Source organism: Kogia breviceps, chromosome 8, assembly GCF_026419965.1.
Source record: "Kogia breviceps isolate mKogBre1 chromosome 8, mKogBre1 haplotype 1, whole genome shotgun sequence".
NCBI lineage: Eukaryota > Metazoa > Chordata > Mammalia > Artiodactyla > Physeteridae > Kogia > Kogia breviceps.
This window is the reverse complement of record NC_081317.1, coordinates 750302-776141: the sequence shown is the minus strand read 5'-3', so window position 1 is coordinate 776141 and position 25840 is coordinate 750302. Positions and strand designations below refer to the sequence as shown.

The 25840-nt window shown below is 65.4% G+C and overlaps 2 protein-coding genes across 12 annotated transcripts; one reads left to right on the top strand and one right to left on the bottom strand.

The window, feature by feature from the left end:
- GRIN1 (glutamate ionotropic receptor NMDA type subunit 1) lies at window positions 1-23857 on the top strand. 11 transcript variants are annotated; one of them, XM_059073341.2, is made up of 21 exons: window positions 439-1093; window positions 3258-3392; window positions 5860-6036; window positions 8135-8197; window positions 8953-9053; window positions 12261-12382; window positions 12453-12627; window positions 13732-13876; window positions 13974-14057; window positions 16706-16847; window positions 16932-17059; window positions 17302-17466; window positions 17542-17660; window positions 17785-17897; window positions 17983-18131; window positions 18237-18394; window positions 18499-18660; window positions 18832-18941; window positions 19046-19191; window positions 20403-20513; window positions 22916-23857. In XM_059073341.2, the coding sequence occupies exons 1-21, from the start codon at window positions 836-838 to the stop codon at window positions 22982-22984; spliced, it is 2832 nt and encodes a 943-aa protein (XP_058929324.1). In that variant the 5' UTR covers window positions 439-835; the 3' UTR covers window positions 22985-23857. The 11 variants fall into 11 exon arrangements, 8 of the variants coding, with proteins under 8 accessions (XP_058929326.1, XP_058929323.1, XP_058929328.1 ...); XM_067040227.1 differs by having other exon boundaries at window positions 22550-23857; XR_010841769.1 differs by having other exon boundaries at window positions 468-1093; window positions 19046-19449.
- On the bottom strand, window positions 23854-25550 carry LRRC26 (leucine rich repeat containing 26). The gene is given in 5 exon segments (XM_059073369.2): window positions 23854-24025; window positions 24027-24267; window positions 24329-24957; window positions 24959-25047; window positions 25050-25550. Coding segments are annotated over 5 exon segments (1470 nt in total). The 5' UTR covers window positions 25459-25550; the 3' UTR covers window positions 23854-23923.
- Window positions 25551-25840: the final 290 nt, after the last annotated feature.

Here is a 25840-nt window from a genome sequence, read left to right as displayed (position 1 = left end):
TTTCTGAGCCTTCCGGAGAAGAGGTCGCCACGGTCCCTCTCCCAGAGGCATGGTTTAGGGCCTCTCCACACGCCTTGGTTTCCAGCCAGCAGAGTCAGGCCCCGAAATATCACTGACTGTGGGTGAGGACTCGGGCACGCGCGCGGGCGCACACACACAAACTGGCACGACACATTCGGTCGTGTTAAAGGCCACGCACGGCTGCACGCAGGGACGCGAACCCCTCTAACCTCTCCAAACTCTGCTCCCCGCAGGTTCGAGACAGCCCAGGTCACTGTCGCAGCGACCCCTGCACACACGCGCGCACACACGCGCACACAGGCGTCCCCCGCTCGCGCGCGCTCTGAAAAATGCTGGCACGAACGCAGGCGCACACTCTGGCGCGGGAGGCGCCCCCGCTCCGGCTCCGTGTTGGGAAGCGGGGGCGGCGGGAGGGGTAGGAGACGTTGGTCCCGCTCGGCGCTCCGCAGTCGCCGCAGCCGCCGCAGCGTCGGGACCGGGACAAGCGAAGCCCGCAGAGGAGCTGCCGCCGCCGGGTCCTTTCGGCGCGCGGCACCCGGAGCGGCGCCGACACCCGCTTCAGCACCGCGGACAGCGCCAGCCGCCTGGATCAGAGCGCCCGGAGCCCAGGCGCACCCGGGACCGCCCGGCCGGCCGCCGAAGGCTCGGTGCCACCTGCTCGGTGCAGACGTCCCAGGACTAAGGCTCCCGGGGAAGACGTGGCGCCCTCGGCCCGCGGGATCGGGCGCGCGCAGGACGGCCGGGGCGTCCCTCTGGGGATGCGCCGAGGGCCCCGCGTTCGCGCTGCCCGGAGCCAGGGCGCTGCCTGGAGCCCATGAGCACCATGCGCCTGCTGACACTCGCCCTGCTTTTCTCCTGCTCCTTCGCCCGCGCCGCCTGCGACCCCAAGATCGTCAACATCGGCGCGGTGCTGAGCACGCGGAAGCACGAGCAGATGTTCCGCGAGGCTGTGAACCAGGCCAACAAGCGGCACGGCTCCTGGAAGATCCAGCTCAACGCTACCTCCGTCACCCACAAGCCCAACGCCATCCAGATGGCCTTGTCGGTGTGCGAAGACCTCATCTCCAGCCAGGTGCCAGCACCCCCAGGGCTCACGCTGTGCCCGCTCCCGCCCCTCCCCCACCGCCTCCCCACCATCCTCCCTCCTTCAGCCGCCATCCCTCCCCCTGTCCCAGTTTCATTCCATCCTTTCCTAGCCCTCTCCCTCCCCTTGAGAGAGGACTCAGGGGGCTGGTCTCACTAGCAGCTAAACACCAGTGTCGGCCGGTTCCCCATCTTAGCCCCAGATCGATCACCTGCCACCGGGGCTTGTCCTCACAGGGTTTCCAGGTCTCGAGGTCCAGACTGGTGTGTGCAGACATGTGGCCGTTTGTTTGGTCACCGTGTGTCAGGGTCGGGGCGGGCATTCCGGGCCTGCCTGAGAGGTAGCTGTCCCAGCCACATGCAGGACTGCAGGGCTTTAAACTGGACGGGGCCCGGGGCCATCTCTGTTCCCGCTTGGAGATCTCCTTCCCTTCCTCCCTCCCCTTCCCCCCTCCACAGGTCTGCCTGAGATGGGAGACGGCCCAGGTGTTGAGGCAGGGTGTTCTCCAGGGTGGGACCGGGGACTGCGTGTGGGAGAGGTATCAGGGCAGAGCGTGGCAGCCACTGGCAGCCAGCGCTGCGGAGGAGGACACGACTCCTCGGTTTTGCCTGTCAGAGATGTCCGCCCCCGGGCTGGGGCTGCACTGCCTGCTGAATCCCATGAGGCCTCGGGATCACTGCAATGCAGCCTTTTATGTAACAGGCGGGACCGACACCCGTCCAAGTCCTGCTCACACACTCCCCTGACAGGCGCGCCACATCCACGGACACACACGCTCACATGTGCACACACATCCATCCATGTTCGTGCACAGAGATGCACAGACTTAAGCTAGCACCCCTTCGTGCACATCATAAGTGCAGAGTCAATTGCACACGCAGGCCGACCCCCCATGCACAGCCGTGAGCACACACATTCCGGTGCCACACGTGCAAACACGCGTGCTCAACCGTACATACACATGCACGCACGCATACAGACATGTTGGGGCATGCAGCATGCACACACGTACCCAGCACACACTTGCGAGCACCCGCATGGTCACACGCATGCACACACACGCTCAGGCGAACACTGACCAGGCCCCTCTGGGTACAGACTGTGTGGGGCAAAGGAGGGAGAATAGGTATGGCCCTTTCTGGGATCCCTCCTCCCACTTACGGTTTTGCTGTCTGTGGGCACTGTTCTCCCAGGGAATAGCCAGGGCCAGGAACAAAGGTGACAGCAGCACCTGTCACTCACTGTCACACGCTGCGGGCCAGGTGCCGGCACGGCAGCCATCGCCCCCACCACGTGGGCCAGTGCACCCCCCGCCCCGTCTGCAAAAGCAGGTGGTCCTGTAGCTCAGAGATGGGAAGGCAGAATTGCGACTGACAGGTCCTTCTAACGTGAGGGCAGCACGGAACTGCAGAGCCATCTGCCCCGCCTCCCTGCCCCGGGGGCTGAGCCACTGGTCCAGGCAGGAAGGCCGGGTTTCCTTGAGGATGTGGTCAGTGCCCAAGTCAGCACTGGGTCTTGTTCAAACCGAGCGGGGCTCAGCCCGCCCCTGGAAGACACCAGCAGGGGGCCCCGGGCCTCTAGGCGGCTCCTTGCCCAGCTTCTCCCGCTAATACTCAGTCTGCGATGTTCAACGCAGACCTTCTGGGGCTGCCCTCCATCTCTGGAGTGTTGGCCCCCGTCCATCTCTGACCCAGGGTGGGGGTCGGTGGGGGGCTTGGTGGGGTTCTCCCCAGCCCACGCTGGGGCAGCATGTACGGTGCCAGGACATGCCAAGGACTGGCCTTCGCCCTCCCTCTCAGGGTCTCACCACACAGCTCAGGGCGGCCCCCCAGGGTGAGGGGTGAGAGGGGGGGCCCTGGGCAGGGGCGGAGGGAGGGGTCTGCCATCGCCCCGGGTGTCTTCTTGATCCCAGGGACCTTGCTCTGCCTTTGCCTCATCCCTATGATTCACCTACACTCAGAAGGTGGGGCTGGGGTCTGGTCCCCCTTCTGGGTGGCCTGCACCCCTGGGGCTGTGTGAGCACAGGTGGTGTCCCCCCGACACTACCCGCCCCCCGCCTTCTGCCTTCAGCCTCTGCTGCTGCTGGACAGCCAGCTCCAGGGCAGTGTCCCCCGCCCCCTACTCGAGCTGACCCTGTCCCCTGTGTCCACAGGTCTACGCCATCCTAGTTAGCCACCCACCTACCCCCAACGACCACTTCACTCCCACCCCCGTCTCCTACACAGCTGGCTTCTACCGCATCCCCGTCCTGGGGCTGACCACCCGCATGTCCATCTACTCAGACAAGGTAAGCCTGACCGCTGGACGGGGACCCAGCCAGCTCTGCTCCCGTGTTCAGACCCGGCGGCTCGCTCCTGCAGCCCAGAGCCGCCAGCAGCTGCTGGGGGAGAGAGTGGGGGGACAGGTGCTTTGCCAGGATGGGGGGGGCACGGGCAGAGGGGCTCAAACCATGGGCTCTGGGCTCCAGGTGCAACAGGGTGATGCACCGAGGCACGCTCACAACTCACACCGGTTACACACTCACCGTCCCACAGAGACACGCAAACTCACCCACACACAGGCGCACCGGTACACACGCCCGGCACACAAACTCACAGTCACGCAGACTCACCAGTACTAACAAGTCCATACGCTCACACCTACCCACGCACAGTCACACCCAGTCACAGGGACGCTCACGTGCTCTCACGCACGCACTGACGTTCACACGCGTACTCACACCACCACCCGCTCAAACATCCATGCTCACGTGCACACTCACATAGCTACCGTGTTCACTCCCCCACACTCACGCTCCATCACACACTCAGACGGGCCCACACCCACACACTGACACACATGCCCGCGCACGCTCGGGAACGGGGCCCACTGACAGGAGACAGGCACCGATAGCAAGCCCTGGGAAGCAGCAGAGGCCGTCGTGGACCAGAAGAAGGGACAGACAGGGCAGCTTCCCGGACAGCGGGACGGGGCACTTTGGAGGAAGGGGCGCCAGGAGGAGGAAAAGCCTAGAAGCGGCTGGGACACCAGGTGGCAGTGAGGGTGTAGTTACCGGCACCTCCCGCTAGAGGGCGCAGCTGGAAGAGGATTCCAGGCGAACAGAGGAGGCAGCTCGCGGCTGGGGGGGCTGGCCTGGGGGTTTCGGGCCTCAGGGCTGTATCGTGGCCCAAGGGCTGGGGGTCTGGCTGGAGTCGCCCAGTCGTGGAGCAGCTGAGAGAGTCGAGAGGTCACCAAGTCGATTTGGCAGGAAACTCACCCCCATAGCAGCCGGGACCTTGCACTAGTTTGCCCAGCCCTCCCGCACTGTCTGCCCACGGCTCTGGGAGAACTGGTCACCTGCGGAGGCAAACCGGCCACTAAGAGGCTCGGGGGTGCAGCCTGCTCCACATCTCCCTCCAGGCCTGGTGTCACCTGCAGACGGGCCCGGAGGGGCTGCTCAGCAGGGGACTCCAGCTCGGTGCCTTAGCCGAGGGGCCAGAGGGCTGGGCTGTTGGCGGCTTCCCAGCTCTCCCCATCTTCTCCCAATCCATCCTGCCGGGAGCCGCGAGTCCTGGATAACGCTGCCTAAGGCACGGAGGTCATCTCAGCCGGGCCCAGGGTGTCTGGGGAGGTCAGGGAGGGGTCCTCCTGGAGGCGATAGGAAAGCGAGGCCAGAGCGAGGGGTCCTCTGGGACGGCCCACAAGGGAGGAGGCCAGTGAAGGTCAGGACGGCCACCCGTTCCTGAGGCTCTGGAAACCCCAGCACACAGCAGAGGCACCCAAGCTGCTCAGAGGCACTTAACCCTCAGCTGTGAGAAGTGGAGGGCTCCCCCTAGGCCTTCCAGCCTCCTTCACCTCTCAGGGCACCAGGCCCCTCACGTGCAAATGGGAGAACAGGCGGTGGAGCACAGGAGAGGCTGGGGTGGGGGGAGCCCTCTCCCAGAACAGGACCCCAGCCCATCCCGTGCCCCCGCCCCAGATCCAGATTGAAGCCCAGCATGAGGGCAAACCTGCGACCAAACCTCAGAGCTCCACGTTGATCCCACTCCTGGTGCAACCCACAGACCATCTGTGCCCAACACGTGGAGCAGAAGGGCCCGGGTCAGAGCCAGTCCAGGACCCCAACCACAGCCCCCTTGCAGCCACGTCTCCTGCTGGATGACAGACAGAGGCAAAGGGGCATTCTTGCACTCTGATTCCGAGGCACAAAGAGGGAGCAGGTGGCAGAAGGATCTGGAGGGCTCAGAGGACCCCGGGGTCAGTGTGGGTCCCCAGGAACACTGCTCCCTGGGCAGACTCAAAGGCCCTGTGCTGCGGCGGGAGGACCCCGCTGCTTCCCCTCGCGGACAGTTAGCGCACTCAGAGAAGCAAGGCGGGGTCGGCAAGAGCAAGCCCTGGACTTGGTGAGGAGATGAAGGGTTTCGCCCCAAGAGTGAGGACTTCCTCTAAATACTAGTTGTGTGAATTTGGGAAGGACCCAGTGGGGGATCTTCGAGATGCTGCACGCCAGCAAGAAGTTTCTGATCTCAAGTAGCTCAGCTCAGGGAGGAGGGGAACGACCGCAGGAACGATTCCACAGACCCCCACCCCACCCCGTCTCAGTCAGGGTGCTGCTGGGCAAACCGAGCCTCCGGTTGTCAGGTTCGATGATGTGGGGAGAGAAGCCAGCGGTGGGAAGGGAGGAGTGAGGGAAGCGGGGTCCCCGGGGTCCGGGGGCTGGAAGCGGCGAGAGGGAAGCGTCCGGCCCGCGTCCTCAGCCACCCCGTGCCCCGCAGAGCATCCACCTGAGCTTCCTGCGCACCGTGCCGCCCTACTCCCACCAGTCGAGCGTCTGGTTCGAGATGATGCGCGTCTACGGCTGGAACCACATCATTCTCCTGGTCAGCGACGACCACGAGGGCCGCGCGGCGCAGAAGCGCCTGGAGACGCTGCTGGAGGAGCGCGAGTCCAAGGTGAGGCCCGGGCCGGGCGTCTCGAGCAGGAGCCGGAGGCGGCGAGCCGCCGCTGTGTCTGTGGCCCGTGTGAACACCCTTTTCTTTCCATCGTGCATGGTCAGCACCACCACGTCTGGCGAGCGGCCGCCCCAGCCTGTCCTCGGCTCATTTCACTCGCTTTTGCCATTAGTCGAAATCTCCTTCGTGTCAGTCCCTGCGGGGCGAGGGCAGGACCACCTGGAGCTCCGCAAACACCCCGCCCCGACACGCCCCCGACACGCCCCCCGACACGACACGCCCCCGACACGCCCCCGCTCCCCCCCCTCCCCCGCGGTCCGCAGCGCGCTTCCCAGCCCACACAGGCCCGAGGCTCAAAACTCCCTAGGGGCGCTGCCTCTGCCCCCCACACCGCCCCCTCCCAGCGGCCTCGCCTAGGGTGCCCCCTCAGTGCGGTGGCACCGCTCGCCGTGTCCCCTCCACAAAGGACCCCGTTCCTTCTCTGCTGTGACCCGTGCCCTGTCCTCCTGCCGGCCTCACCCCGCCGCAGCCCCTCACCTCACAGCTGCCCGTCACCCTCCCCAAAGCCCCACCCACGGACATCTGCCACCCCCAAGCCCAGTCTGGGCCCTGCCCCTCTTCGTGGCCCCCGCTCTCCCCACGGAACCCCGCGCCCTTCCTCTCTTCACCCCCCCCCCATGGGGGCTGGGCTCTGGACTCCTGGGGATCAAGTAGACACCTGGCTCCAACTGACCGTTCTACCCCAGCCCGGCACCCACGTGTGGGCTGTGGAGAGACCAGAGTGGCGTCTCTGGGGGTCCGGGCGACCCCCACCCCACCCACCTCCCCATCCCCACTGCCAGCCTGAGGGGGAGCTGGTGCTCACCAGAGGAGGCCCGGGGCCCCGCCTTCACCCAGCCTGGAGCCCTGGGCGCTCAGCACCTGGGCCAAGGCCCCCCGGGGTTGGGTGGAGGCCAAGCTGGGCAGAGAGGGTGGGAGGCCAGGCTGGGGAGGGCCCCGGGAGGCCAGACCAAGGGGAGGCCGGGAGCATGTGCTGTCTGGGAAGTCAGAGTCGGCTTCAGTAAGCTGAGTGCCAACCGGGTCCCCCAGGCTGCCATAGGCCCCGAAGGGAAGACAGGGCACCAGCTGGGGGTGAGCCAGGGGGCATAGACCCAGAGGGTCCTGGGGTCCTGCTGGGGGGGACTGGCCGAGTCTGGGAGGGAGGGCTGGCTACCAGGACCGCAGGGCCCCACCCCTCCTGAGACAGCACCCAGCACCAGGCAAGCAGGCCGCCTCCTGGCGTGCCCAGCTGTGGCTGCACGCACGCCCGGTGCGCACTCACGCACGTCCCTGCACGCCCAGCCGCGCGCTTCCTCTCACAGGCACACGCAGCTGTTCCCAGGACAATCCACTCACACTCCGCCCCTCCTGCCACAGACTTGCGGGTGCCCTCCACACCTCCAGGGCCCGGGGCTGGCACGCGCGCATGCGCGCGCGTGCGCATACGCATGCTCAGACGGCGCTGGCCCTCACTCCCACCCACCACGGGCTAACGTGGGCTGATGCTGCCGTGCAGACGCCCACAGACGCACACGTGCTCACGAGCTTCTGTCACACCTGCTCTCCAGCACACACGTGGGCTGACAGGCGCGCCCATCACACACCAGTCAGTGAGGACAGAGCAGCTGAGCCTCTAAGAGAGGCAGAAAGGGGTGCTGGGAGGGCTGGGGGAGGGGCCATCACCCACTCAGGACTGACGGGGCTGGGGTGGGTGCTGCTGGCACCACATAGCAGGTGCCTGGCGGAGGGCGGGCGGATGGGAGCCCAAAGGGGCACGTTGGGCTTGGACGTAGACAGGGCCTCCCTTTCTCCCGAACGTGACCGTCTCCAAGAGCGCAGCTCCGTGGCAGGGAGCCTCGGTGGCCCCCACGCCCCCTCATCCCCCAGCACCTCCCTGGCCCCCAGCCCCACCCCGGGCCTAGGTGTTTGCGAGCTCCAGGTACGTGCCCGTCTGCAGACGTGCCGAGGAGGTGGTGTGATTGCTTTAGCGCCGTCATTTTCAACCGTTTATAATCTTCTTCTGTGTCTGCATATTTTCTCTGTGCACATTATTCATCAGAGTAAAAAAAGGAACTATGAAAACCTCGACCAACTGTCCTATGACAACAAGCGCGGACCCAAGGTATATATGCATGGACGTGCACGCCACCCACCGACTAGGGAGCCCCGGCCTCCGGCGCCTCGGCCGCTAGGGCTACTGTGGGCCCAGCCGCGCCGCGCCGCAGGCCCAAGCAATGAGGAGAGCGAGGTCGAGAGCAGGCGGCGTAGGCAGGAGAGGGCAGGTGCCGGCCGCCTGGGGCCCCCGCAGCCCGCCGGCCGGGCCAAGGGGCAGGCACGGCCGCAGGAGGAGCTGCTCTCTGGGAAGTGCATGCGAATCTCCGGGCACCCCAGGGTTTCCTCGTGGAACCCAGGAGGGAGCCCGCCTGCCCGCCTGACCTGCCTGCGGTCCGGGCTGTTCCTGCAGGGCCTGCGGACCAGGCCCCAGAGGACCTCCCGTGGTTTTGGAAAAGGCGGCCCAGTCTCCGCTCCTGACTGCATTCCAAAACTCTTTTCTGTTTCCTGTCCGCTGCACGCCTCTTTCTGAGTCTCGGTCCACTTCAGCTTGCATGCTCAGTGCAAAAGTGAGGCCAGGAGTGAGAGGTGGAGAGAGACGCGGAGAGCAGAGAGCGAGCAGGCTGAAGAAAGGCCGAGCGAGGCCAGCCCGGCCGGCCGGGCGAGGAGCCTGGAAGGCAGGTGGCAGTGCAGGTGGCCGGCACAGGCCGAGGCGGCCCTAGCGGAGCTGCCTCGGGGTTCCTAGCGGCTGCGGCTCGACTCTGGCCCCCGAGGTGCTGCATCCCCTGCCCCGGCCACTTGCTAACACTCCCGCTCACACCGCAGGCTGAGAAGGTGCTGCAGTTCGACCCGGGGACCAAGAACGTGACGGCCCTGCTGATGGAGGCGCGGGAGCTGGAGGCTCGGGTCATCGTCCTCTCTGCCAGGTGCGGCCAGGCTGGACTTGGGCTTTGGCGTCATTGCCAAGGACGGTCCCCTCGCACATGTACACTGGGCCTCGGGGATGGGAGAGGGATGAGGCCCTGCCCTTAGGAAGGCAAACGCGGCCCAGGTGATAGATGGGGTGACACGGGGCTCTGGGAGCTGGGTCAGGGAGAGGGCCTAGGGAAGCGACGTGGGGTCTGCATGTGCGCCTGCGGGGGAAGGCCCACAGCAGGGAGGGGGCCGGGGTCCTAGGGCTGAAGGGTTGGAGCAGGTCAGGCTAGGCAGCGCAAGAGGGGAACCGCTTAGAGTGAAGCAAAAATCAGGCTGCTGCTGGGTGGGCCTGGTCCCCACTGTAACCTTGGGGCTGAGCCCCCAGTAAAAATCTCCCTTGTCTGCAAATGGCTGTGTCCTCCTGGGAAGGGAAAGGCCAGGCCACCAGGAATAGGCAAAGGAAGGGCCCTGCCTCATGGGACGTACCTGGGAGAATCTGGGGAGACCCGCCCCGCTGCCTGCCTGTCCCGGAAGCTCTGCAGGCTCCCGCAGCGTGGAGAGAAACATCAGGGCTCACCCTGCGGCCGGCCCGCGGGAGCCAGCAATGCCCTGAGTAGCAGGGCAGGTGTCCGTTTGCACATTCAGGCAACAAACCTCTGGCACAGAGCCAGGTGCACCCCGTCCTTGGGCAGAGGGCAGGGTGGGACCAGCAAGGGCTCCTCGGGCCGGAAGGTAGTTAGCGGGCACTAGTGCCCTCCACTCATGCACCGCCCTCCACTCATGCACACCAGCACAGGCCCTCACACGCATACACACGAACACGCATCGCCCGCATACTGTCTACACGTGTGCGTGCCGTATACGCGCGTGCACGCAACATGCGTCCACGCCCTCCTGTACACGTGCACGTGCCATATACACACCACACACACGTGCGCACAGGACATTCAGATGCACACATGGGCACGCTGCTACATCTAACACACAGACATATGCTCACCTAGGTACATGTGCAGACACATCACGCATGTACATGCTCGGCACCGACACACGTAGTGCACGGTGCTCTCGTGCATAGGTACATACGCCACATACACACCACATACCACATACATGCACAAACCCCACACATGTAGCAATACTTACTGTTCACAAAGGCACAGCACTCGTCCACCACATGCCCACCTCTTGAATCCACACAAGGCCTCTGGATCGTCAGGTGGGAAGGGACCCCTCCCCTCACACCCGGGGCTCCCCGGACAAGAGAGGCCAGAGTCCCACCACAAAGGGGGACCCGCCTGCCCAGGGTACCCAGCTCCCAGAGCCCGGGGAAGCCGGCGGTCCCCTGGGCAGGGCAGACGCAGATCTTCTTCACCCTGGCCCCCCTACCTGACACAGTCTGGCTCCCCTCACGAGAGCTGTTGAGAGCATTTTGCGGAGAGACCCCATTAAGCCAATCTTAATTTTTGACCAGTTTTCTACAGAGTGCTTCAGAGTTTCTAATTTATTTCCAAAACTTTTGTTTTTAAAATAATCCTCCTGAAGTTATCTTTACTGGGATCAGTTATTTCCATAAAACAGTTTGAGGGCTTCCCTGGTGGCGCAGTGGTTGAGAGTCCGCCTGCCGATGCAGGGGACGCGGGTTCATGTCCCGGTCCAGGAAGGTCCCACGTGCCACGGAGCGGCTGGGCCCGTGAGCCGTGGCCGCTGAGCCTGCGCGTCCGGAGCCTGTGCTCCGCAGCGGGAGAGGCCACAGCAGTGACAGGCCCGCGTACCGCAAAAAAAAAAAACCCAAAACAGTTTGACAGGTCGATCAGGCTTTTGTCTGCAACTGCTTTACTGAAGATATCAATTTACACGGACACAAGCATAGGTGTGTGTCCATCCCACCGAGTCCAACATCACGGACCTGGATGGTTCCAAGCAGACAGGCCTCTCCGCCAGGCTTTGTGGGCACCACCGACGGGCACACCATGCCCTGACACGCACGAATTGGTGTTGCTGGCGATTTTGGCTGGATGTTGCCTGGAGCGCTTCTATTTTGTGTTGCTTTCATCCAACAGTAGCGTTCTCATTTAGAGCAAACACTGAAGATTTGCATTTCTTCCTTGCGAAAATTGGGGGCAGACCCCTTAGGGAACCTAGGGCCATCTTAGTTTCCAGGCTCAGCCTTTGGGAAAATAAGCCAGCACTCGGACAATCTCCCCAACCTCTTTGTACCCCGATGCCCATGCATTAGAGAAGCAAAGTGCCTGTCGTGGTCCAGGCCCATCTGCGACCAAGTTTGGCCCAATGGGGGACGGAAGGTGGGAGCTCCACCAGGCCCAGGGTCCTTGTCCTGACCAGAGAGAACCCAGCCCTAGGGGACCAGGTCCACAGAGGCTCACTTGTAGGACGGGCCCAAAACTCAGGACCACATGAGCCTGCAAGGCAAGGCCTGTGCTGTGTCCCACCAGTGGCTCCAGCCCTGGGTGGCAGAGAGAATACAGCTGCCTGCGCAGACTCCAAAAGGGAGAGCAGGTGCCCTCATCTCTCTCCGGTGGCTTCTGCTGTGAGGCTCAGGGCAGCTCCCTGGCTCTCGGTCCAGAAGCTTCTGACCAACCAGAAAGCCCCCAGACCCTCAGTTCACAAGTTTAGGCATGGAGCACCAGAGGGGTATGGCTTGTCCAGGGAGTTGCAGGAGCACGGGCTCAGGGGTGGACAGTCCAGGCCCAGACCCGACTCTGCCACTTACCACTTGTGTGCCCGGGGTGCCACAGTTTCCCCTCCTGACACAGGGGTAGAGTGCTTCTGCCCGTCTCACAGGGAGGTTGTGAGAATTAAATAAGGTGGTCCAGGAAAAGCATTCAGAATAGTGCCTGGTACCTGGCGAGCGAGTTATCAACCAGTAAGGAGCCATCACCGTCCCATGTCACCCAAACCCTGCCCACCAAGGGCAGCGGGCCAGCAAGAGATGTCTGGGAATCTCGGGGGGTCTGGGCCCACCTGCCCGCTTCTGTGGGGGTCTCCTGGCCCAGGTGCGGTGCAGGCTTGGGGTGGCGGCCGCACCCCATCTCTGCAGTGTCTCCAGACCTCCCTTGGGCGGGGGGCAGGGTTGGGGAAGAGGCCACGTGGGTAGGCCACGCTGCGGAGGAGGACCCGGCAACGTGGAGCAGCCGCCGCCGGCCGAGGGTGGGGACGGCTGGAATCCTGGCCCCTCACCCCGCTCTGCCCCACAGCGAGGACGACGCTGCCACCGTGTACCGCGCAGCCGCGATGCTGAACATGACCGGCTCGGGGTACGTGTGGCTGGTGGGGGAGCGCGAGATCTCGGGGAACGCCCTGCGCTACGCCCCGGATGGTGAGTGCTGGGCTCCAGGGTCCCGGTGGGCAGGGGTCCCCCACGGGCTCTAAGCCGACGCTTGCCCCAGGCATCATCGGGCTGCAGCTCATCAACGGCAAGAACGAGTCGGCCCACATCAGCGATGCCGTGGGGGTGGTGGCCCAGGCCGTGCACGAGCTTCTCGAGAAGGAGAACATCACCGATCCGCCGCGGGGCTGCGTGGGCAACACCAACATCTGGAAGACCGGGCCGCTCTTCAAGAGGTGGGCGGGGCCGCTGTCTAAGATGGGCGGGGCCACTCCTCTGAGGTGGGCGGGGCCCCTCTTGCTAGGTGAGCAAGCCGATCTCCTAGAGTGGCCAGGCCACCGTTCCGGCGTTGGGAACAGTCGCTCTTCACAGGGTGGTCCAGCCCAGCCTGCTGTATCCTATAGATACCTACACCTTCCCCAGTTTTCTCCTCTATCCCCCCCGCCTCCACCCTCACCTCCATCTCCACGGTGATAATCACATCTGCCCCATTTCCAACACTCGGATGTCACTGAAGTCACGGCTGCTTCCATGTCTCCTGCCCCCACCTTTTAGCACTGCTGCCCACCCTGAGACCCCACCCCACTCCCCAGGATGGCTAACAGCCCGGGGGAGGAGGAACTTGCTTCAGGTGGGGACTGGGAGAGTCCATGGGCCCAGGAGGTCAGACAAGGAATGCAGCTATGGCACCCAAGCCTGTAGAGAGCCAGGGTTGGCCGGAGACCCAAGTGGATGGCCACAGCAGGGCAGGAGTTAACTCAGAGGACCCTGGACACCAGGGCGGCACTAGTGCGGGGAGGCCTAGCCCAACACCAAAACCGCCACCCCCAAGTAGCATGTGCAGAGCCACGGTCCATGGGACCCACAACAGGAGCACACACACAACCGCAGATACAGGCAGCATACGTGCACACGTGCACACGCGTGTGTACACAGGTTCAGAGAGGACATGGCACATCACACATGTGCCACAAGTACATGCACAGGGTCGCACACCACACAAAGATCTTGTGTGCACACATAGACGACCCAGTAGACACACCGCGCGCACACACACACACACACACACACGTATGCACACTCAGGAAGACAAGACCCCGACCCTTCCTCCCCACTGGCTGGTGAACAGCCCACTGCTCATGCCTGGGCTTCTGCCTCCTCATCTGCAAAGCTAGGACAGCTGCCACGAGAATCAAACATCCCAAGCCACAGAAGGCCCTCAAAACAGGGTCTAGAGGCCAGGAGTTGCTCGGCTGACACAGCTGTGCTGTCCACCTGCCTCATGGTGGGCGGGGCTGACTGCATCCCTGATCAATTCTAACCCACACCGCCCCCTCCAGAGTGCTCATGTCTTCCAAGTACGCAGACGGCGTGACCGGCCGCGTGGAATTCAACGAGGATGGGGACCGGAAGTTTGCCAACTACAGCATCATGAACCTGCAGAACCGCAAGCTGGTACAAGTGGGCATCTACAACGGCACCCATGTAGGTGGGGGTCATGAGGGGGTGGGGGCTGGGGCCTTAGGGTCCTGGGGCCAAGACCCCTGCGTGGCCACCCTCCATCTCATACTCCCACCCCCAGGTTATTCCCAACGACAGGAAAATCATCTGGCCAGGCGGAGAGACAGAGAAGCCCCGAGGTTACCAGATGTCCACCAGGCTGAAGGTGGGGGACCCGCCACCCTGCCCTAGCCTCCACACCCGGCATACTCCATCCTGCCCCTTGGGTGCAGAGGAGGGGACAGTGAGGTCAATGAAAGTGACTCAAGGAAGTGGGGACGGGGCCAGCACCCGCTGCCATTGCTCATACCCGGCACTGCAGAGGCAGCAGGGAGAGTGGGTGTGGAGGGAGGAGAGGAGGCCGCCGGCCCCCGTCTCACGGGCTCTCCCCAGCACCCCTTCTGACCCAACTCCACTTAAATTTGGGGAAGTCATGTGGGCCAGGGCTCCCCTGGGGATGAGCCCGTCGGGGACAGGGGAACAGATGGGGAACATCCGCTTCAGTGCTCTCTGCCCCGAGTCCTGGAGATGATGCCCCCATACTCTCCATCACACCTCCAAGTGGTGCTGGCCAAGCCCCACCCTTAGCCTTCCTGGCCTCCTGCCGCGACTCGCTCGCATTTCCTTCTGAGCCCGCTCTCCCTACAGCATTCCCTGCGGCCGGCCAGCCGCCGCGTGATTCCCGGGCCTCTGGGAGCTCCTTTCCAGCTGGCCTCATCCCTCACAGCTTCTCTTGCTCGGCCGGACTCTTCCATGCTCCTCTGGACTCACCCCAGGGTGCCCTCCCCGGCATCCCTCCCACACGGACCCACACCAGCACCAGGCTGGTACCTGAGCTCACAAAGGGCAGGGACCCTCAAGCACTGCGCTTCTCCCAGTGTCCCCCCCGCCAGGTCCTCAAATGTCTCGCAACCTTGTCTGCTTTCTGAGCTAGCTCCCCCATGGGCTCTCACCTGGACTCGTCAGCGCCTGCCCACAGGTCACCACCCCTCTCAAGGGGCAGAGTGGACTTTCCCAAAGCCAACACTCAGGAAAGACACCTGGTATTGAAAACTCTGAGTGTAGAACAGCCAAAACAGTCAGCCAGATGGTCCCACACCGGCTTCGAGAGCCAGATGGCTTTTTTTTTTTTTTTTTTTTTCGGTACGCGGGCTTCTCACTGCTGTGGCCTCTCCCGTTGCGGAGCACAGGCTCCGGACGCGCAGGCTCAGCGGCCGTGGCTCATGGGCCCAGCCGCTCCGCGGCATGTGGGATCTTCCCGGACCGGGGCACGAACCCGTGTCCCCTGCATCGGCAGGCAGATTCTCAACCACTGCGCCACCAGGGAAGCCCCAGATGGCTTTTTACAACTTTTTTTTGTCTCACTGATTTTTTTGACACTAAATTGTTTATTTTTTTATTAATTTATATCGGAGGATAGTTGATTTACAATGTTGTGTTAGTTTCTTCTGTCCAGCAAAGTGAATCAGTTACACATATACATATATCCACTCTTTTTTAGATTCTATTTCCATATACAGGTCATTACAGGTTATTGAGTAGATTTCCCTATGCTATAAAGTAGGTTCTTATTAGTTATCTATTTTATATATAGTAGTGTGTATATGTCAATCCCAGTCTCCCAATTTATCCCTTCCATCTCACTGATTTTTTAAAAAATATTTATTTATTCATTTGGCTGCACCGGGTCTTAGTTTTGGCACGAGGGATCTTCATTGCAGCATGCGGAATCTTTAGTTGCAGCATGTGGGATTATTATTTTTTTTTTTAGTTGCAGCATGCAGGATCTTCGTTGTGATGTGCGGGATCTTTAGTTGCGGCATGCGAACTCTTAGTTGCAGCATGTGGGATCTAGTTCCCTGACCAAGGATCGAACCTGGGCCCCCTGCATTGGGAGTGTGGACTCTTAGCCACTGGACCAGCAGGGAAGTCCCCTCACTGATTCTTTAAAGGCACAAGCATGTTACTTGCATAATAGAAAACGATGAGGAAAATTTTAAAGGCAAATAAGCTCCTTCCTGGGCTCCCAATCTCCTGCCCTCCAGGCTGAGGCCGGGGGCTGCCCGCCCTGGAGGAGAAGGGGCCTCTCGCACCGACCCCACGTCCCCTGGGACCCCTCGTCACATGCCGTGCTCGGTTCGGCCCCCTTTGCCTGTATCTGTCCTCCGCACCCCCAGGCTTCAGGCCCCTGAAGGACAGGGAAGAGAGAGCTCCCCAGCATGAGCCCCAAGGAGCCCCTGGGTTGAAGAGGCCTCGGCAGAGAGGGCGGCATCAGCGGGGAAGCGGAAGGGAGGAAGGATAGATGATCTGACAGAGACCCCCTGCAGGGGAGGCTGAGGCCAGGAGAGGCCGGGACACCGGACAAGGGCAATCCCTGCGGGTCCCCGGACCTGTGCAGGCTCTGAGGGCACATGCCCCTGTCCTCACGGCAGGGGTGGGGGCAGGGAGCAGGCTCTGGGCTGGGACAGGTGGTTTCTCAGCCCTGAGAAGTCAGAGAAGGGGCCCAGAGCAGGCTTTAGTGATGTGCAAGCCAAGACCCAAAGGAAAGTGGCCAAGAGCAGGCACGGCGTCTCCGGAGGCCGGGAGCCTTCTGGACGCTGGGGTGGGCAGCTCCCTGGGCACGGCTGGGGAGTCTGGGGCCCCTCCTGCAGGCAGCAGGCCGACCAACTTACTGAAGATCCAGAGAGCGCAGAGTGTGGGGCATTTGTAGGGGCGGGGCGGGTTGTCCAGGGGAGCCTGGATGCTGAGGAGAGGACAGCACCCCAGGGCAGCCCAGGGCTGGTGGTCCAGGCTGGGTGTCCCCCTCCCCTCCAGATCGTGACGATCCACCAGGAGCCCTTCGTGTATGTCAAGCCCACGCTGAGCGACGGCACGTGCAAGGAGCAGTTCACCGTGAACGGGGATCCGGTGAAGAAGGTGATCTGCACCGGGCCCAACGACACGTCGCCGGGCAGCCGTGAGTGCGGGGGCTGGGGCGTGGGCCGCGGAGCGGGCGGGACGGAGCTCCTCCTCTCACTTACCGCCCCTCCCCTCCGACCAGCACGCCACACCGTGCCTCAGTGCTGCTACGGCTTCTGCATCGACTTACTCATCAAACTGGCGCGGACCATGAACTTCACGTATGAGGTGCACCTAGTGGCGGACGGCAAGTTCGGCACGCAGGAGCGGGTACGCGTGGGTCTCTGGGAGCCGGCGCACGACCCAGTCCAGGTGGACCCGGTCCGGCTAGGGTCAGGGTCTCGGGTGGGCGGGGTCTGCAGGCTGGGTGGAGCCTGGGTGGGCGGGGCCTTCGCGCCGGGCGGGGTCTGGAGTGGGAGATCCCGAGGTGGGTCAGGGCGGGAGCCTGTCCGGTCCGGGGAGCAAGGCCCGCCCGCGGTGGCCGTGTCCCCACCGGCCGTGCCTCCCCACAGGTGAACAACAGCAACAAGAAGGAGTGGAACGGGATGATGGGCGAGCTGCTCAGCGGGCTGGCAGACATGATCGTGGCGCCGCTGACCATCAACAACGAGCGCGCACAGTACATCGAGTTCTCCAAGCCCTTCAAGTACCAGGGCCTGACCATTCTGGTCAAGAAGGTGGGCAGGGGCCCAGCAGGGCGGGGTGGGGTCCTGGGAGGTCCTGGGCGGCGCTGACGGCCCGGCCTCCCGCAGGAGATCCCCCGGAGCACGCTGGACTCGTTCATGCAGCCCTTCCAGAGCACGCTCTGGCTGCTGGTGGGGCTGTCGGTGCACGTGGTGGCCGTGATGCTGTACCTGCTGGACCGCTTCAGGTGAGCGCGGCCCGGGGGCCGGACACCTCCACCTGCGGGGCGGGCGGGGTGGGAGGAGCGGGCGAGGGGCGGGGCAGGGCTGCCTCTGCCGCCCTCTCCCGCCCGCCCTCTGCGCCCCCCGCAGCCCCTTTGGCCGGTTCAAAGTGAACAGCGAGGACGAGGAGGAGGACGCGCTGACCCTGTCCTCGGCCATGTGGTTCTCCTGGGGCGTCCTGCTCAACTCGGGCATCGGGGAAGGTGAGGCCACGCCCGGCCCGGGCCCCATCCTGCTCCGCCACCCTCAGCCCTGCACGCCCGGGAGCTGACCGTCCTCTGCCCTCAGGCGCCCCCAGAAGCTTCTCGGCGCGCATCCTGGGCATGGTGTGGGCCGGCTTCGCCATGATCATCGTGGCCTCCTACACCGCCAACCTGGCGGCCTTCCTGGTGCTGGACCGGCCCGAGGAGCGCATCACCGGCATCAACGACCCACGAGTGAGGCCTGGCCCGGCGCGGGGAGGGGGCGTGAGGCCGGCGGCTGCCTGGGGCGGGGCCGGGGAGCAGCCGCGAGCCGGGCCCTCTGACCCTCTGACCCTGCAGCTGAGGAATCCTTCGGACAAGTTCATCTACGCGACGGTGAAGCAGAGCTCCGTGGACATCTACTTCAGGCGACAGGTGGAGCTGAGCACCATGTACCGGCACATGGAGAAGCACAACTACGAGAGCGCGGCCGAGGCCATCCAGGCCGTGCGGGACAAGTGAGGGGGCGGGGCGCGGGGGCGCGGCGCGGGGCGGGAGGGACTGCAAGGGAGCCAGGGCGGCCCGAGCGCGTGGGCCCCCGTGACCCTGCCCCCGCCCGCAGCAAGCTGCACGCCTTCATCTGGGACTCGGCGGTGCTGGAGTTCGAGGCCTCGCAGAAGTGCGACCTGGTGACCACCGGCGAGCTGTTCTTCCGCTCAGGCTTTGGCATCGGCATGCGCAAGGATAGTCCTTGGAAGCAGAACGTCTCCCTGTCCATCCTCAAGTGAGTCGGCCCCACTCCGCCCCGCTCCAAGAGCCCCACCCAAGGCACACCACCTCCCCCCACCAGCGCAGCCCCCGGATGCACCCCGCCTGCCGCGCCCCGCCCCGCCCCGCCCGTGCCGGCCCAGCCTCCTCCGCGGCCCGCCTCGGCTCACATGCCCCGCCCGCCCAGGTCCCACGAGAACGGCTTCATGGAAGACCTGGACAAGACGTGGGTGCGGTACCAGGAGTGTGATTCGCGCAGCAACGCCCCCGCTACCCTCACCTTCGAGAACATGGCAGGTGGGCCCCCACGCCCCTCGACACCACTGCTGACACTGGGTGGACTCCCCGGGGGCCGGCGGCCGGGCCCGCCCACAGCTGAGGCGCTGGGTCCTGGCCCGCAGGGGTCTTCATGCTGGTGGCCGGGGGCATCGTCGCCGGAATCTTCCTGATCTTCATCGAGATCGCCTACAAGCGGCACAAAGACGCGCGCCGGAAGCAGATGCAGCTGGCCTTTGCGGCGGTGAATGTGTGGAGAAAGAACCTGCAGGTAGGGCAGGCCACCCTCCGAGGCCTGGTGCCCACGGCTCGGCCTGGCCCCGGCCCTCCTCCATCCCCGCAGGCCGAAGCGCTGGCTCTGGCGCCCGGGAGCCCATGTGGCAAGGACTGGAGCTGGGGAGGCCGCGCTGCTGGGGGCCACCCGCAGGTGGCCGCCTCTGCAAAGCCGGGCTCCGAGCGTCCGCCTGGCCCCTCTGTCTCCAGAGTCGCCCACCGGCGCCCATTCCATAGGAAGGCAAACTGAGGCAGGGTAAGACAGGGACCCACCTGGGTGTAGCATGTGAGTCCAAGACGCATCCTGCCCTCGCCGCCCCGCGCCCCTCCTTGGCACCCTCTGGGGACCCCCTTCCCCGCTGCCCTGGTGTTTCCTGTGCTCCATATAACTCCAGTCTTAATGGGCCGGCTGCTCCTGCCTGGCACCCCAGGCTGTGTCTGTGGCAAGTTGCCGCCAGCAGAGGACAGGCTGCACGTGGGGTGGCCACAGCCCACCCGGGACGGGCTCGTGCCCCACCGTCCAGCCCCAGTCTGCCCCATCTCTTCTCTTTCTCTGGGTACCTCCCCAGAGCCTGTGCCCTGGGAGGAAGCTGGTGTTGCAGAGAGGGAGGGCCGGGGCGATGGGGTTGCTGGAACCCCACACCTCTCATCTGCCCACTCTTGCTCTTGGGAACTGGCCGCTGCTCTCACTGGCGGGCACAGGGCCCATCCTGACCATCAGACCCGAGGCCAGGGTCCCAGGAGCTGCCTCCGTCTCTCTGTCACTCCAGTGCATCTCGCCACCTGCCTTCGGCCCCTCAGCCCCTTCCTGAATCTTGGTGCGCTTCCTCGGGGGTCAGAGTGGCCGGTGGGGCCTGTGGGGCAACTCCTCCCGTGCTCGGAGGGCTCCTCCTCCTCGGGACGCCCCTAAACCAGGGGCACCTCGGCGCCAGGGAGCCAGGCGGACCTCCCAGGAAGAGAGCCAGATGGGACCCCACCCCACCCCCCGAGCCCAGCCCCAGCATGAGCGAGGTCAGGCCCGAGAGCCGGGCAGGAGCAGAGACCGCCCGCGAACGTCCGACCGTCGGTCGGTCCATCCAGCACAGGGAGGCAGGCCGGAGTGAGGGCCCGAGTGGCCAGCCAGGCCGGGCAGCAGCCCCCAAGGAGCAGGCGAGGGCAGGTGTGGCCGCCACCCCTAGCCGTCTAATCACTTATACATATTCATTTTAGGATAGAAAGAGTGGTAGAGCAGAGCCTGACCCTAAAAAGAAAGCCACATTTAGGGCTATCACCTCCACCCTGGCTTCCAGCTTCAAGAGACGTAGGTCCTCCAAAGACACGGTAAGGGGAAGAGCGCCCAGTTCCACGTCTCCGACTCTTATCTCGCCCCTCCGTGTCTGTGTCCCGTGCGTCAGGCGTGCCCTCCCCCTCCCTCACCATCCCACCCTCTCCCACCTCTGACTGCTGTGGCCTTTCTGCCCTCACCTCTACTCGCCCAGCACACTAGGTCTTCTCTCTCCGACTCTCTAGATCTTTCTCTCGGTCCTTCTCCCGCCGGCCCTCCCCGGGCCCTCTTCCCCGTGTGTCTCCGCGTTAGTCTGCGCCTCACCCATTGCCATGACGCCATGCGCCATCTTGAAGCCGTGTCATGTTGTCGGTCAGCCAGTCAGCCTCACTGCCTCGGGGCTGTGCCCAGGGCCCCGGGAGCCCAGACCACCCTGTCCCAGGCTCCTCACCTGTCAGGAGGCCGCACCACCTCTCTGTCACGTCCGCTTCTCCAGCCTCTCCCAGAGAGGCCCACCGCCCTCTCTCCCTCCCGGCGACGTCCATGGGGGGATGGCTGTGGTGTCCCATCCGCGCATCTGTCTGGCCGCCAGCCCTGCCACCCAGACACCTGTCTCACGTGTCTCACCAGAGCCATGCCTGTTGCATTCCCTCCATGTGGTCTCTGTGTGGGCCGGGGCTGGGGGCCGGGCCTGGCTCCATCTGGGTGGACGGCCGGGGCCTGGAGTTGGTACAGGCCCCTGGCCACAGGGGACGTCAGGTGGGCGATGGTTGGGACCAAAGGAGGCGGCTCCCACCCCAGGCCGAGCAGGGGCCCTGCAGGAGGCGTGCCGGCGGCACCCAGGGATCTGAGAACGGATGGAGGTGGCCCCGAAAGCCGTGGCCTCCAAGCCGTGGGCACTGAGGCTCCTAGACGGAGGCTCAGGAAGGGGAGGCCTCTACGGAGACCAGTGCCTCAGCGCCTGAACCCCCGCCCCTTCAGAGCCAGGCCTTCCACCTGAGCCAAGAATTCCCTGCCCTTCTGCCTTGGGCAGCCTGTCACTGGCCCAGATGCGCGCGCTCGAACCGAAGGCCCCCCCAGACTGACCCAGGCTTGCTAGGAGCATCCCCAGGTGAGGAGGGGGCCGCCCAGAGCCGGCACAGCCCTCAGCCCAGCGGCCTCCCTGCAGTCAGGGGTGGTTTGGCCTCCAGCCCACAGGGAGGCCTTAATTCACGGGCAGCACCACCCAGAGTCTTCTGCTCCAAGGCGGAAGGAGGCGGGATTTGCAGCCGCCACCCCCAGTGCGTGGGAAGAGGGGCAGATGGCACACAGACAGGGCTCAGCACAGAGCCCCCCAAGAGGGGCCTGTGAGGCCTGGCTGCCCCACTTCCCAGAGCTCAGCACAGACAGGGTGGGGGCACTGGGAGGGTCTGTGGGGCTGGGAGCGCAGGCCTGCGGCTGTCCAGGCCCGTGAAGTGGGTGGGGCCTGAGCCAGGGGGCCCACCAGGGGTGCAGGAAGAGGAGGATCAGACAGGAGCGGGGGTGGGGCAGTCGAGGGAGGGGCGAGAAGGTGCCCAGCAGACAGCGCTTTGGGGGCCCGCAGCTGAGAGGAGGGGCACGAGAGTCACGCAGGCAATGGGCCACCTTCTGAGGGTATCCCTGAGCCCCACCCCCATCCCATCCCGGCCTGGAGCAGAAATGCAGGCCCCTTAGCTGGTCCACGTGCAGCTCAGAGACCCTCATGGTGCCTTTCCAGGGACACGCTCCCAGCAGACTCCTTGCCCGAGCCTCCCCAGGGACCATCCTCCAGGCCAGCTCTGGTGCCACGTGGCATCTGGGGCCGGCCTGCCCTGCAGGGGTGACTGGGGACACCGCGAGCTGGGGGCTGGGTGGGGGAGGGCAGCCTAGCTCCCACCGTTTCAGGCTGGGCGCCTGCTCGGAGGGAGGCCTGGGTGGGGGGCTCTGTCGGGAGGGGTGGGGTCAGTCCGGCTGCTGAGATCCTCTGCCCCTGTCCCGTGGCTGGTCTGGGCCAGGGCGGCACTGGGCGCTCAGGGCTGGGGTCCCTGGCGGCCGGCGGGGCCAGCGGGTATTGATTGTTGGTTCTTATTTATAGAGCACCGGGGGTGGACGCGGCGCTTTGCAAAACCAAAAAGACACAGTGCTGCCGCGACGCGCTATTGAGAGGGAGGAGGGCCAGCTGCAGATGTGTGCCCGTCATAGGGAGAGCTGAGACGCCCTGCCCGCCCTCCTCTGCCCCCCTCCCCCGCAGACAGACAGACAGACGGACGGGACAGCGGCCCGGCCCACGCAGAGTCCCGGAGCACGACGGGGTCAGGGGGAGGAGCACCCCCCAGCCTCCCCCAGGCCGCGCCCGCCTGCCTGCCGGTCGGCCGGCTGGCCGGTCCACCCGTCCCGGCCCCGCGCATGCCCCTGAGTGTCGGGCTAACGGGCGCCTTGTCTGTGTATTTCTATTTTGCAGCAGTACCATCCCACTGATATCACGGGCCCGCTCAACCTCTCAGATCCCTCGGTCAGCACCGTGGTGTGAGGCCCCCGGAGGCGCCCACCTGCCCAGTTAGCCCGGCCAAGGTCACTGAGGGGTCCTGCTGCTCGGGAAGGCCTGAGGGAAGCCCACCTGCCAGAGACTGCCCACCCTGGGCCTCCCGTCCGTCCGTCTGCCCTGCTGCCTGGCGGGCAGCCCCTGCTGGACTGAGGCTGGGCCAGAGCTGCCGAGGACGGGTCAGAGCTGAGCTGGCTGGGCAGGGCCGCAGGGCGCTCCGGCAGAGGCAGGGCCCTGGGGTCTCTGAGCAGTGGGGAGAGGGGCTGACTTGGCCCCGGGCAGAGGGGCTTGGAGCAGAGACTGAAGCCCCATCCTTCCCCAGCCACCACCAGAGCCACCACGGAGGCCCTTAGCCCCCGCTGGCTGGGTCCCCGGCCGGCTCCCGCAGCGCCGGCACCTCACAGCCTTGTCCCCCACCTCTCCCTTCTTGCCCACACCCCTTCTCCGCTTGACCCCATCCTCTGAGCTGGCCCTGCCCTTCCCGGACTGCAGACCCTGACCCCCACCCCCCAGCTGGCAGCCGCCTCCCAGGGGCGCGCTCGGGCTCCCCACTGCCTCCCCCTTCTCCGGACTCCGTGAGGGCTGAGCCTTCTCTTCGCCTCCTCTGGCCCGCAGCCCAGGATGCGCTTCCCCGGACGCTGGCTCGGGACTGTCCTCAGCCCCGCGCGCCACCTTGTACAGGCCCAGCCCTTCCCGCGTCCAGGCGTGTGCCTTCCCCCGTTGCGGCCCGAGCGCCGCCGCGCGCTGCCCCTCCGCCCCAGGGGCCCGGCGCGCGCCGCCCTCCCCGCCCCCCCACACCCGGTGTGTGCAGTGGTGATGCCGAAAGGAATGTCAAGAAAACTTCTATCTGTGTCGCTTGTTGACGGCTGCAGGGAGTGTGAAGGAGGGCAGGGGATGCGGGAAGGTTCGAGGGAGGCCGCGGCCCGCTCAGGCTTGGGCGGCGGCGACTGCCGCAGGCGAGGCCATGCCGGCACCGGCACCGGGATCCGGCAGACTCCTCGGAGGGCGGCGGGCGGCGGGCGGCGGCGGCGGCGGCGGCGGCGCGCGCGCGGCACGTGGTGAGCACGCAGCCCAGCGCCAGACAGGCGGCCAGGCTAGCGAGGAAGGAGACGGGCCCGAGCGCGTAGACCACGGCCACTTCCCGCGCGGAAAGGGGCCGCGCGCAGTGGCTTAAGGCGGCGTCGGGGAAGGCGGTCAAGGGGCTGAGCGTCAGGCGTCCCGGCGACACGCAGATCAGCGTCTCGGACTCTGCGGGACACGGGAGCGGCGTCAGGCGACGGCGGTGGCAGTGGCCCGCCCCGCCCGCGCCCCCGAGGGCTCACCTGGCGCGGACTGCGCAGCCAGGTGGAGAGTGGGCGCAGCGCGCAGCCGCAGACCCAGAGGTTGCCGCGCAGCCGCAGCGTGTGGAGAGCGGGCGGGCCCGCCAGGAGCGCGGGCAGCTCGTCGTCCTGCAGGCTGAGCGTCGTGCGCAGCCGCGGGAGCGCGCCCAGCGCCGCGGGCTCTAGACGCGCCCTCCGGTTGCCGGCCAGCGAGAGGATGCAAAGCGCGCGCAGTGGATCGAAGGCGCCGGGCGGCAGCGCCTCCAGCTGGTTGGCGCTGAGGTCGAGCTGCTTCAGCGCGCCCAAGTCCCAGAAGGCTCGCGCGTGCACCCAGCGCAGTCCGTTCTCGCGCAGGTCCAGGTGTAGCAGCGCGCCAGCGCCCACGAAGGCGCCAAGCGGCAGCGCACGCACGCGGTTGTGGTCCAGCAGCAGCGCGCGCACGCGCTGGCTCAGGCCCCCTGGCACGGCGGGCAGCGCGCGCCCGGAGCAGTTGGCCAGGCCCTCTGGCGCGCACGCCTCGGGGCAGTCCGGGGCGCCCGGGGTTGCCGAGGGGGCGGCCGCGGGGGCCGCCTGGATCCAGACTGGCCACGGCGACAGCAGCACTCGGAACAGCGGCGACGGCCGCCGCGAGAGAAAGGAGGGGGCTCCGCATGGGGGCAACGGTAGGAAGCCAGCTGCCCAGGCGTCCCGGGAGCCCGTCCGTCCCACGGCTGGTGCCGCGCCTAGGGCGAGGCTGGGCACATAGCCAGCGCCCGGCACTGCCAGCCACCTGTCCTGAAGCTCTGAGCTCCTCTTGGCTCCGTGCCAGCAGCAGCACTGACAAGACGCCACCTCCTCCTCACCTGCGTGGTCCACCGCCCCGCACCCAGGTGAGGCCTGGGCAACTGGACCACACCGTCGCCCCCGCAGCCTCACCCCTACTGAACTCATGGCTGCGACACACGGAACAGGACCCAGTGAGCCCTGCTCCTCACCCGAGTGTGCACCTCCTCCTCTCAGCAGTGATGGCGAGTGCACATACACAGTAGCCCCCCCAGGGATGGTCCCATCCCCATGGGGCACAAGCACATGATGGGGGCCTGAACCCAGGGGACAGGCAGTGAGGTAGAGGGAGGGCTGCACCCCTGAAGAAGGGGAGGCCATCACATCTGCCCCACTCAGCCCACCAAGGACTCTGCCGGAACTTCAAGGAGACAGCGTGGGTGGAGCAGGGGCGCCAGCCCAAGTCCTCCTGTCACAAGTCCTCCTGTCTGGACTCCCCAGAGTTACAGGTCCTGTCCCGGCATCTTCCGGGGGTGGGGGTGGGGGTGATGGGCAGGGGCTCACGGGGGTGGGGGGGCTGTCTGCTTCATGGGGCAAAGCGGCAGGGAGGAGCTGGGCTGAGGCCGCGACGGCAGGCAGTGGAAACCCCAGGGGTGTGCTCCCTGCCCTGCAGAGGGGACAGCGGGAGCCCAGCATGGGCACTGGGCACCCCACTGAAGAGACAGGAGGCGACGCAGGTAGGTACAGACCCCTCCCCCGCCAA

What these genes read in the sequence shown, in the direction of transcription:
- GRIN1 (XM_067040227.1), top strand. Translation starts at nt 836, where the DNA reads ATGAGCACCATGCGCCTGCTGACACTCGCCCTGCTTTTCTCCTGCTCC. An exon ending in GTCATCGTCCTCTCTGCCAG is followed by an intron (nt 9,054 to 12,260) that starts GTGCGGCCAGGC and finishes TCTGCCCCACAG; the next exon opens with CGAGGACGACGCTGCCACCG. An exon ending in CCTGCGCTACGCCCCGGATG is followed by an intron (nt 12,383 to 12,452) that starts GTGAGTGCTGGG and finishes CGCTTGCCCCAG; the next exon opens with GCATCATCGGGCTGCAGCTC.